This window comes from Entelurus aequoreus, linkage group LG03 (assembly GCF_033978785.1).
Source record: "Entelurus aequoreus isolate RoL-2023_Sb linkage group LG03, RoL_Eaeq_v1.1, whole genome shotgun sequence".
Classification (NCBI taxonomy): domain Eukaryota; kingdom Metazoa; phylum Chordata; class Actinopteri; order Syngnathiformes; family Syngnathidae; genus Entelurus; species Entelurus aequoreus.
Window position 1 is genome coordinate 51,090,632 of NC_084733.1, and position 12,692 is coordinate 51,103,323.

The 12,692-nt window shown below is 42.2% G+C and overlaps 2 protein-coding genes across 2 annotated transcripts in view; both read right to left on the reverse strand.

Annotated features, from left to right (window-relative positions):
* pgfb (placental growth factor b) overlaps nt 1-12,692 on the reverse strand; it is a 63,877-nt gene that overhangs the window by 30,392 nt on the left and 20,793 nt on the right. The gene's annotated exons all lie outside the window — the stretch shown is intronic.
* LOC133645704 (synapsin-1-like) lies at nt 7,271-11,375 on the reverse strand. Its single transcript, XM_062040566.1, has 2 exons — nt 9,918-11,375; nt 7,271-7,758 (listed from the first exon to the last, which is right to left on the reverse strand). The coding sequence occupies exon 1, from the start codon at nt 10,930-10,932 to the stop codon at nt 10,369-10,371; it is 564 nt and encodes a 187-aa protein (XP_061896550.1). The 5' UTR covers nt 10,933-11,375; the 3' UTR covers nt 7,271-7,758; nt 9,918-10,368.

Genomic DNA, 12,692 nt, shown 5'->3' on the forward strand with positions numbered 1-12,692 from the left:
ACTTCCACGCAATGTTGAAAAGGCGTATCAACCAAGACAGCCCCTCAACACCCAGAGCCTTCAGCATTTCTGGACGGAACTCTTCAACCCCCGGAGCTTTGCCACTGTGGAGTTGTCTAACTACCTCAGTGACTTCACTCCGAGAGATCAAGGTCGATCCCCCATCATCCTCAGGCTCCGCTCCTGTCAGGGAGAGTGTGTCTGATGTAGTTGGGTTCAGGAGTTCCTCAAAGTGCTCTTTCCAACGCCCTACGACTTCCTCACTTGAAGTCAGCAGAGTCCCATCCTTGCTGTACACAGCTTGGATGGTTTCCTGCTTCCCCCTCCTGAGGTGCCGTATGGTCTTCCTGAACAGCTTTGGTACCGCCTTCTCCATGGATTCCCCGAACTGCTCCCACACCCTCTGCTTAGCCTCGTCCACAGCCACGGCCGCTGCCCTTCGGGCCTGTCGGTACCTGGCAACTGCCTCCGGAGTCCCCTTCTTCAGTCGGACGGCTTCCCTGACCACCGCTGTCCACCAGGGTGTTGGAGGGTTACCGCCCCTTGAGGCACCTAAGACCTTCTGGCCACAGCTCGCAGCTGCAGCTTTAGCAAAAGAGGCTTTGAACATTGCCCATTCCTGATCAATGTCCCCAACCTCCACAGGGATGGCAGAGAAGTCCCGCCGGAGGTGGGAGTTGAAGACCTCCCGGACAGAGGACTCCTCCAAACGTTCCCAGTTCACCCGCACTACACGCTTGGGTTTGCCAGGTCTGTTCAGAGGTTTCCCCCGCCATCTGACCCAACTCACCACCGGATGGTGATCAGTTGACAGTTCAGCCCCTCTCTTCACCCGAGTGTCCAAAACATACAGCCTCAGATCAGCTGATACGATTACAAAATCGATCATTGATCTTTGGCCTAGGGTGCTCTGGTACCAGGTACACCTATGAGCCTCCTTATGCTTGAACATGGTGTTTATTATCGCAAGTCCATGACTAGCACAGAAGTCCTATAACAATCCACCACTCAGGTTCAGATCAGGGAGTCCGTTCCTCCCAAATACGCCAGTCCAAGTATCACTGTCATCGCCCACGTGTGCGTTGAAGTCCCCCAGCAAGACTATGGAATCCCCTGCCGGTGCCCCATACAGGACCCCATGCAAGGTATCCAAGAAGGCCGAATACTCTGAACTCTTGTTTGGTGCGTACGCACAAACAACAGTCAGTTTTCCCCCCTCCAACCCTAAGGCGAAGGTAGGCGAGCCTATTGTCCACTGGGGTGAATTCCAACGTACAGGCACTCAGCCGGGGTCTCGTGAGTATCCCCACACCCGCCTGGGCCCTCACACCCTGATCAACTCCAGAAGTGAACAAGGTCCATAACTTGTCCAGGAGTGTGGTTTCAGAGCCCTTGCTCCACCTCCCGCACTAGCTCAGGCTCCTTCCCCACCAGCGTAGAGAAGTTCCACGTCCCAAAAGTTAGCCTCTGCTGCCCCGAATTGGTCCGTCTGGAGCCTCCACTTTCACTGCCATCCACTTGGCAGCGCACCCAACCCCACTGGTTCCGACCGCGGGTGGTGGGCCCACATGGCGGAGAGGATAGTGTGTCCTGGAAGCTTCTTCGGGCTGTGCCCGGCCGGGCTCCGTGGATAGCCCGGCCACTAGGCGCTCGCTGACGAGCCCTGCCTCCAGGCCTAGCTCCAGAGGAGGGCCCCGGGCTTCCTCTGGGCCGGGTAACGCATCTTCTCGTAGTTTTTTTGTCTGGTTGTGCCCTGTGGAAATTATAAATAAAGTGACCAAGTTGTAACTAATCGACGTCCTCGTCAATCTGACCAAAGAACGGAGCCTTACAGACCCATTGGTAAAGTGAAGGGTGTTACCCCTGACAAAACATCGGCCCTGGAGGGAATGTCTCCCCTGCGCTCCTCGACCATGGTTTGGGAGCCGACAGACAGGACATGTGTAAAACAACACTTGCAACGCGGCGCATCCCTGTTTAAAGCGTCACCTTTATTGGTAGTTTTAAAGCCCAAATACCTCCATATTGCACTTCACGCACCCTCCTTATTAACCAGTATGATTACCGTTTTCTGCCATTCTTCTCCACCACGATGTTATTGCTTGTATGCACTTTGTGTGTGCGTTTTGACCCACTCAACATCATGCGCCTCGGCTCTGCAGTCACCGCCGCACAGCGGCATTCAGATGAAAGAATGGTACCGGTATTTTTCATAGATGGTATAGTAACGATTTCAATTGATTAGTACTGCAATTATTATTATTATTATTATTATTATTAGTACTGGTATACCATACAACCCTAGTACAGGGAAGGGCGGCCCTGGTGCTACCATTGGTATTGATAGTATCCTAATTTGAATCAATCTTCCCACACCTACTGAACATGTAACTCGTCTTAGTTAGTGCATGTTCTCCGTTTTTGCAGGTAACTTTTTAACTCTTTGCAATTTAGGCTTCAAAATACTGTTATCGTGAACGATGTGAAAAAAAGAATATTATCAGTTTAAGGTTTTCCTAAAAGGCTAGACTAACAAAGAGATCACCTTGTGCTTATTGGGGTTGCTAAAGAAGACATACTCTTAATAATGAAGATTATTTTCAAAAGCTAAAAAAAAAAAGAAAGACTTGAATTTCACAACTAATGCATCTCACATTATCTGTGTCACTATATTCAATGCAGATAAGCGTGTATATTAGTGTGTGCAAGTCATTTAGTGGGAAGTGGATCCCCGCTATGTGTGGACAGTTACGTCACAAAACGTGAAATAAAATGTGAGGAATTTAGATGCCCATAAAAATGTCCATTTTTGACACAATAATCAAGCCTGGGTTGTGCTACCGCGTCAAGACGCCACAGTACGCTACAAAGGCTCACTCTTGCTCCTCCTCCTCCAAACCTCCCTGCTAGCTTGAAATCGACTTCTCCTTTGATTTTGCATCAATATTTGCAATAAAAATGTATGTTGTAATTATTAGGTTAGATTGCTATCTAGCTATAGTATGCCACACACACACTGTCTGCCCACATGGTCAGAGTTACATTTTTTAAATCAATAAATATAACAAGAACACAGCCTATGTGACCATTAGTGGTTGAACAGAATATATATACTGTACATATACATACATACATATCCATACATACATATACACATATATATACTTATACATACATACATCCATCCATTCATTTTCTACCGCTTATTCCCTTCGGGGTCGCGGGGGGCGCTGGATCCTATCTCAGCTACAATTGGGCGGAAGGCGGTGTACAACCTGGACAAGTCGCCACTTCATCACAGGGCCAACACAAATAGATAGACCACATTCACACACTAGGGCCAATTTAGTGTTGCCAATCAACCCATCCCCAGGTGCATGTCTTTGGAGGTGGGAGGAAGCCAGAGTACCCGGAGGGAACCATGCAGTCACGGGGAGAACATGCAAACTCCACACAGAAAGATCCCGTGCGCAGGATCGAACCCAGGACCTTCGTATTGTGAGGCAGACGCACTAACCCCTCTTCCACCGTGACACACACACACACACACATATATATATATATATATATATATATATATATATATATATATATATATATATATATATATATATATATATATATATATATATATATATATATATATATATATATACACACACACACATATACATATATATATATATATATATATATATATATATATACACACACACACATATACATATATATATATATATATATATATATATATATATATATATATATATATATATATATATATATATATATATATATATATATATATATATATATAAGGGGTGTGGGAAAAAAATCGATTCAAATTCGAAATGTGATTCTCACGTTGTGCGATTCTGAATCGATTCTCATTTTAAAAAAATCTATTTTTTAAAATAATTTTTGTATTACATTTTTTTTTTTTTTTTTTAATTAATCAATCCAACAAAACAATACACAGCAATACCATTAAAATGCAATCCAATTTCAAAACCAAACCCGACCCAGCAACACTCAGAACTGCAATAAACAGAGCAATTGAGAGAAGACACAAACACGACACAGAACAAACCAAAAGTAGTGAAACAAAAATTAATATTATCAACAACAGTATCAATATTAGTTACAATTTCCACATAGCAGTGATTAAAAATCCCTCATTGACATTATCATTAGACATTTATAAAAATTAAAATAAATGAACAATAGTGTCACAGTGGCTTACACTTGCATCGCATCTCATAAGCTTGACAACACACTGTGTCCAATATTTCACAAAGATAAAATAAGTCATATTTTTGGTTCATTTAATAGTTAAAACAAATTTACATTATTGCAATCAGTTGATAAAACATTGTCCTTTACAATTATAAAAGCATTTTACAAAAATGTACTACTCTGCTTGCATGTCAGCAGACTGGGGTAGATCCTGCTCAAATCCTATGTATTGAATAAATAGAGAATCATTTTGAATCGGGAAAAATCGTTTTTGAATCGAGAATCGTGTTGTATTGAAAAAAAAAAAAGATTTTGAATCGAATCGTGACCCCAAGAATCGATATTGAATCGAATCATGGGACACCCAAAGATTCACAGCCCTAATATATACAGTATAAATACACATATATATACGTTAGGTCAGGAAAAAACACAAAAGGCTATATCATCCCTACAAGCCTGTTCGAAGGTTTTATTTACGCATATATATATATATATATATATATATATATATATATATATATATATATATATATATATATATATATATATATATATATATATATATATATATATACACACATATTTATATATACATATACAGTACATATATACACATATATATACATATACACACATATATATATATATATATATATATATATATATATATATATATATATATATATATATATACACACACACACACATATATATATATATACATATACAGTACATATATACACATATATATACATATACACATATATGTATACACATTATATATATACACATATATATATATATACACACACATCAAATATATACATATATATACATATATATATATATATATATATATATATATATACATATATTTACACATACATTTTTTAGAAGTGTATATTTTTCACAATCACTAATTACATTGAATAAAAATTGCTCGTTGGCCCAAAGAATTTGTCTGACGTTTCAGGCTTGTTACTCGCCACTGTCGTGTCCACACGTCATGGCGCACGTGCAATCCCGCATGTCATCGGCGGCAAGCTCTGCCGACACTTTCACTAGTAGCGCGCCGGGACACGCCCCTGGTCACGCTCCACGCATCGCGGCCACGCACTTGCAAGGCTGCAGGCAATCTACAATCCGTGCAACTGGGACTAATACAGACAGCATAAAGACCAGCGCTTTCGAAGATCCAGTGCCGGAACGTAGTTCCCTTCTCGTATGCTTTCCCTGTTTCCCGTGATCGAGATGTGTGCCTCCATTCCGCCAAGGCCTCGTGGACCGGCAGTAGGTCCCTCTTTCCAGCATCGTAGTTCCGCTTAGTCGGAGGGAGTCGCCTGGAAAAGAAGGCACAGGGGTGAACCATATTGTTCGTTTCGGAAAGTTGTGAAAGTACTGCACCGATCTCCGCTCCTGTCCTCATCCACCCAGACTTGGACTGTGCCTTCTTGGTGGAGGTGGATGCATCGGACTCGGGATGGGCTTTGTACTTTCATAACTTTCCAAAACGGACAATCTGGTTCAACCGTGTGCCTTCTTTTCCAGACGACTCTCTCCGGCTGAGCGGAACTACGATGCTGGAAATAGGGAGGAGAGCTGAAGCTATCAAATATTTTAGTAAGCCAGTATTCTATCGAATATCCCAATCGATTATTAAAGTAATCGAATAAATCAGACCTGGCCAACCAGCGGCTCGCGAGCCTCATGCGACTCTTTGGCTGGTTTCATGCGGCTCTTAACTCTGTTATGAGAGTGGCGTGTTTGTGTGTGTGTCGAGGGGGGCGTGGAACGGGTTGTGCAAGGCCCGGCCTCGAAGACAGTGACAGGTGAGTGGATGGCCCAAGTGGGCCTTGTTATCCAATCACCTGTCGCCTTTATTAGAAGCAGCCGGGATGAGACACGTTGTTGGAGCTGGAGTGGGAGCGAGAGAGAGAGAGCGAGACACGGACACAGAAAACCTTTTGCTGGAAAGCAGAACACTCGTAGTTTGTGAGGGAAATAAAACAGTGTTGTAACCCTGATCCGGGCTCTTATGACAGTGTTTTGTGGTCCAAGGAACCCACTGGAGGGCAACCTCCACAGTGTGTGGCCCTTTAAGATATGACAGCATGTGAGGTGAGTGACGTCAGTGAGTGAGTGGGCGAGAGAGGTGAGGGAGCGGTAACAGTGAGTGCGTGCAGGTGCTAGTGGCTTGGTGGATGGCTGCGTGCAAGACACCAATAAAGTCAGAAAGTTGCTACAAACCGCTGCCCTCGTCATTCACCCTCGAGTCCGGAGCTGTAAAGACCCACTGCCGGGTAAAGTGAAGGGTGTTACCACCAAAGTACATCGGCCCTGGAGGAACGTCTCCCCTGCGCTCCTCGACTACGGTCTGGGAGTCGGAAGCAGGAAAGATGTAACAACTCTATTAGTGCCTTAGTGTTTACCATGAAGTCTTTATTTTGACAGCCCCTCGCGGTAAACTTAACTGAGGCAGTATTTGTCATTGATAAAACTTTCGGCGAATAAAAATTTGTGACCTATAAAAACGCAAGAAACGGGGACGGAAATTAGACCCGGCAAATATAAACAAAAGAAAACACTGGCGGAAAGCGATAATCGATACAATAAAAAAACAAGAAAACCGGGTGGTAGGTAAAAAAAATAAATCTGTGACACGCAGGCTTCAGGAATTGCACGTCCTTTCTGATTTCAATGCGTAAAAAGACACACAAAGTGCGGTGACGCCAACACTGCTTGACAGTATAACAAAATAAGTCACATTTATGTTCTGTAATATTCACAGTTTTAGAAAAAGTGCAGAGGTAGAAATATTCCAAATAACCTCTTGTATACAATGCAAACATAAATAATGCCTCAAAACAAGTTAATTATATTTCAACAAAACACAGCAGACAACTCTCGCCCTGCACAGCTGTTTTGTGCTTTGTAGTGTCGATATGGGCTTGTAGATCTTTATTTGCCACAGATATATACCTTCCTGCTTTGCACACAGTGCATTCTGCTTCCCATGTGTCACGGCTAGGGATGATGTTTGATAAGAAATTATCGAGTTTGAGCCCGTTATCGAATCCTCTTATCGAACCGATTCCTTATCGATTCTCTTATCGAATCCAGATAGGTTTTTGTATATGGAAAAAAACAAAACAATATTTGGTTTAACAAAAGCTCACTTTTATTTTATAAGAAAAAAATAAAATAAAATAAATAAATAAATACTGACTGTTGTTACCCCCCTAAAAAAATAAAATAAAATAAATAAATATTGACTGTTGTTACCCAAAGTATATTAAGTGGGATTTTTCAGAAAAACAAATATATACAGTAACACAAAAACAACCTGTCTCTGTGATCACTATAGGTGTATAAATAATATAGTGTTAAATAAAATCAGTCCCTTGGGCACAAAACTGAAAATAATACAGCTCTCCAAAAAGTGCACTTCTGCTGCTATTGGAACATCCTTCTGGGGTCCATCAGTGTGGCCTCCTCCAGGAATGACTGCACGTCCTTGTCCTGGAGGCAAAATGAGGGACATACACAGCATAGAATTAGGGGGGAAATTAGCTGAATGTGAAGACTAGGGTGTCTGTTATTAAGTTTTTAGCATTAGTATGTGGGATTAAATGATGGAATAGATTAAGTAATGAAGTTAAACATTGTACTGATATGATCCACTTTAAGAGGTTGTTCAAGTTAATACATACTTGCCAACCTTGAGACCTCCGATATCGGGAGGTGGGTGGGGGGGGGGGGGGGGGGGGGTTAAGAGGAGAGTATATTTACAGCTAGAATTCTAGAATTCACCAACTCAAGTATTTCATATATATATATATATATATATATATATATATATATATATATATATATATATATATACATATATATATATATATATATATATATATATATATATATATATATATATATATATATATATATATATATATATATATATATGAAATACTTGACTTTCAGTGAATTCTAGCTATATATATATATATATATATATATATATATATATATATATATATATATATATATATATATATATATATATATATATATATATATATATATATATATATATATATATATATATATTTTATTATACATATAAATAAAATAAATACTTGAATTTCATTGTTCTGGAGGCTGTCCAGTAGATGGCAGCATTGTCCTGTTTAACTTCTCCGTTCATGAATGAGTATATCATTTCGGCCACCGTGTTTAATGGAAAAGTCTGTTCTACAAAATGTACAGGCAACATACATACCCCTTCCCCTTCGAACTGTCCTGGATGAACTGAAATTCTTGTTTCCATTCGTTTTGGAACTTGTAAGCGTATTTCTTCATCTTGCTCGTCGACGGCGTCGCCATGTCTGTAACTTCCTCGTTCTTCTGCTTCGTCTCCTTGTTGTGTGCGCAGTTGTGCACTCTACACTCTAAAAGCCGTAGATTTTATGACGTCATTGGGCAGGCAAGCTGTTTATATCGTGGGAAAGCGGACGTGAGAACAGGCTGTCCCCACTCAGGTCCGCATTGAGCTAGAGGGGGCGTGGCCTCCAGCTCCGGCTGAATACCGGGAGTTTGTCGGGAGAACATTTCTGCCGGGAGGTTATCGGGAGAGGCGCTGAATACCGGGAGTCTCCCGCTAAAAACGGGAGGGTTGGCAAGTATGAGTTAATAGTGCTTACAAAGTACAAAGAAGAATTATGAGAAATACTTTCAACCTTATTGAAAATAAGATATTCTTCATCTCAGTATATTAATAATGACTGAATTAATTAATTACATATTACAAAACTGTTGTATGTACTAATTCACAGATGTTATTTTATTATATAAAGGTCAGTAAATTATGTATATATTTGTAAACGCTTTGAAGTGGGAAAGGGGTAGGACTAAATAAGCTTTACTTCTTCCTACTCGTTTTCGAACATGATGTAAAGTGAAATGATATGAAACTGTGATGTGTTATGCTCATACTTGCCAACCTTGAGACCTCCGATACCGGGAAGTGGGGGTTGGGGGGGGGGGGGGGGGGGCGTGGTCGGGGGTGGGGCGGGGTTGCGTGGTTGGGGGCGTGGTTAAGAGGGGAATATATTTAAACTAGAATTCACCAACTCAAGCATTTCATATATTAATATAAGCTGTTTATATTGTGGGAAAGCGGACGTGAGAACAGGCTGTCCCCACTCAGGTCCGCATTGAGCTGGAGGGGGCGTGGCCTCCAGCTCCGGCTGAATACCGGGAGTTTGTCGGGAGAAAATTTCTGCCGGGAGGTTATCGGGAGAGGCGCTGAATACCGGGAGTCTCCCGCTAAAAACGGGAGGGTTGGCAAGTATGGTTATGCTGTAAGTGTGTTCATGTACGAAATAAACTAAAGAAAGAAAGAAAGCACTAGTTTATTAGACAGACCTGCAAACTTTGGAGTGGTGTAGGCTACAAGATAACGTTAACGTTATCAGACACATACAAAAAGGCTAACGTTAACGTTATCAGACACATACAAAAAGGCTAACGTTAACGTTACTGACTATGCTTAGGTAATGTTAGTCTAGTTAACATTACTGCAGTCCTCGTTGACATAAGAGTTAACGTTATTTTAGCCTAATGGCTACGAGTGAGCAGATATGGAAATTAACCGGCAACAGTTAACGTTAGTTACTCACCAGCACTATCACTGGAATTGGCGCTGCAGGTTGAAGCAGAGGAAGAGGGGTTTGCTTCGTCATCTCTGTCGCTGCTTCTTCACGACACCTTTCTCTAACCTTCAGGTTATGTATGGCCTGAACATGTTTCAACATGCTTGTTGTACTTCCCCCCATACATGAGAGCGAAGCCTGGCAATAATAGCAGATAGCCGTTTCCTCGTCGTATTTTTTTGTAAAATGAAGCCATGCTTGAGGCGTTTTTTCCGGTCCAATGTTGTTGCTGCTTCTGTATCTGCCGCCTAATGACTGAGCTACGTCATTTCCTGGGACGTGCCACAGGGCATTTCCTGTGGGACAGGATTCGTTCCCAGGGATTCGAATAAAGAACCAACTCTTTTTCTTTACAATTGTGGCTTCGATAACGGAAACCGGTTCTCAAAAAGGGATTAGATTATTTTATTTTTTCCCCTCACTCAGGGGCAGAACTCGACAGGGTGGTTGCTGGTTGTTCCATCTCCATCGTTGGATCCCTGCGGGTGGGGTGGGTGGTTCCCGTGGCCCCGTGCTGGGCGGTGCTGCGGCGGTTGGCTTGGGTGGGGTGGCCGGGGGCGGGCCGCGCTCTCCGGGGGTGGGGGGTGGGCTCGTGGGGGCCCGGTTGCTGGTGGGGCGGGGGCGGTCTTCCCGTCCGGTTGTGGGGAGTCTCTGGGCTCCCCGTGCAGGGCATCCTGCCTTTCTGCCCGTGTGGGGTGTGATCTCTTGCTGGTTTGAGGTCTGGCTGTCCCCTGCTTCTCTCGTGCCTTGTTCTCTGCCGGGTGTGTCTGTCTGCGGTCTGCTGCTGGCTCTTACGGGCGGCACGGTGGGCCTGGCTCTGGGGTTCCTGTCGCTGGCTGGCCTGGCTGCGTGGGGCCGGTGGTCCCAGGTTCCCTAGGCACCACACCTGCTGTTTGTGGGTTTGGCTCTCTGGGTGGCTGGAGCCGTACTCTGGCTCCCACACACACTGGGAGTCAAATATATTGTACATACAAATACACATATACTCACATACATACCGTTATTCATACATACATACAATACATACATAGATACCTACGCTCCCACATACATACACAAATACAGTACATACCTACATACTCAAAGTTCGTACATCCACACGCACATTCACTGTACAAACATACACATACACATACTGTACATATGCATTCACTGTACAAACATACATATACACATTCTGTACATATACAAGTACATATGCATACATACACTCATGCACATAATCACGTTTCATCAAACATATATTAACGTTGTTGCTCTAGGGGAAACTGGGTAACACATGGCACACTGACAAAGCTTAACCTATTATTACTATAACAATCTACAAGGTTAATATAGGTTGCTTCCCGTTCTTCCCCTCCATTTTTCTGCATTCTTTTGTATCTGTAGTTATCATTACGTATATGTATTGTTGCATTGGGACAACTGTATTGTTGATAATAGAGGTAAATTATTAGTATTGTTCATTATCAATAGCGCTATTTCTAATGGTATTTGTATTGCTCCATTTGTTGTGTAATAATGCTCATTGTCATTTCTGTATTATTATTTATTTCGCTAATTGCTTCTTTGCCATCACTTTTACCATCATATTTGTTCATATCGTATTTGCTGATGTTGCTCTATTGTTGTTGTTGTTATTGTTGTGTTTGATGTTGTTGTTTTTTTCTCTCCGTCTAATCCCCCTCTTGTCCCCACAATTTCCCCCTCTGTCTTCCTTTTTTTCTCTTTCTATCCCCTCCTGCTCCGGTCCGGCTGCATCAAATGATAATATAAATACGTTTAATAAAGTCAAATACAAATAAGGCAACAAGAGAAGTATCTTACACTTCTCTTTTGTAAAGTAAATCTGAACAGCCGATATGGGCATCTACATCAACTATATAATTTGCCTGAGAAGCTGGACAAGACAAAAAAATAAAATAAAATAAAAGGGATTCGAGTCCATGGAGTCGGTTCTTTTCTTATTGAACGGTTCTTTTCTTATCGAACAACCGGGAGAACCGGTTTCGAACATCATCCCTAGTCATGGCCAGGACAAAAACATGGATACCTTCTCCGCAAATCATCCGTGAAGTTGCATTTACGTTTTGGCATCTCTCTCTTTTGTCCTGTCTGTCTCTCCACATCTCTCTCTTGTGTCCTCTCTGTCTCTCCACATCTCTCTCTAGTGTCCTGTCTGTCTCTCGACTCTCTCGCTCTCTGTCATTGCCCCTCCCTCACGAATGCTGCTGCATGCGCTTGCCTCCACAATTTGTTGTTTTTAACCCGTTCTTAACCTTGGAAGGAAATTTGAGGCATTTAAGAAACCCCGCCCGGAAAGCCCCGCAAAAGGGGCTATGTCCGGGGAAAAGAGGACGTGTGGTCAGTCTAACATAAGAAGAAGAAGCCGAAGCCGGTTTGAGTGACGTCAAACGTACATGTGAGTCAGATCACAGTAGTAAACAATTTGTGATACGTTCGCTCTCAAAATGGCAGGGAAAAAAAGCACAGCAAAACGAAAATATGAAGAAGAACACAGGACATTTTTAACAGAGTGGGAGAGTTTTTTTTTTGTTTTTTTTAACGTAATGGCAAGCCATTCTGCCTTATATGTCAGGCGTCATTAGTGCATTTCAAAGCTTCAAATCTTCAGCGTCACAAGAAATGCCAGAAGTCCCACTAAGCAACATGCATAGTTACAGAAAAAATATTATATTTTTGTTTGTGGACTTGGTTGAACTGAGAGTTTGTGTGTGTGAG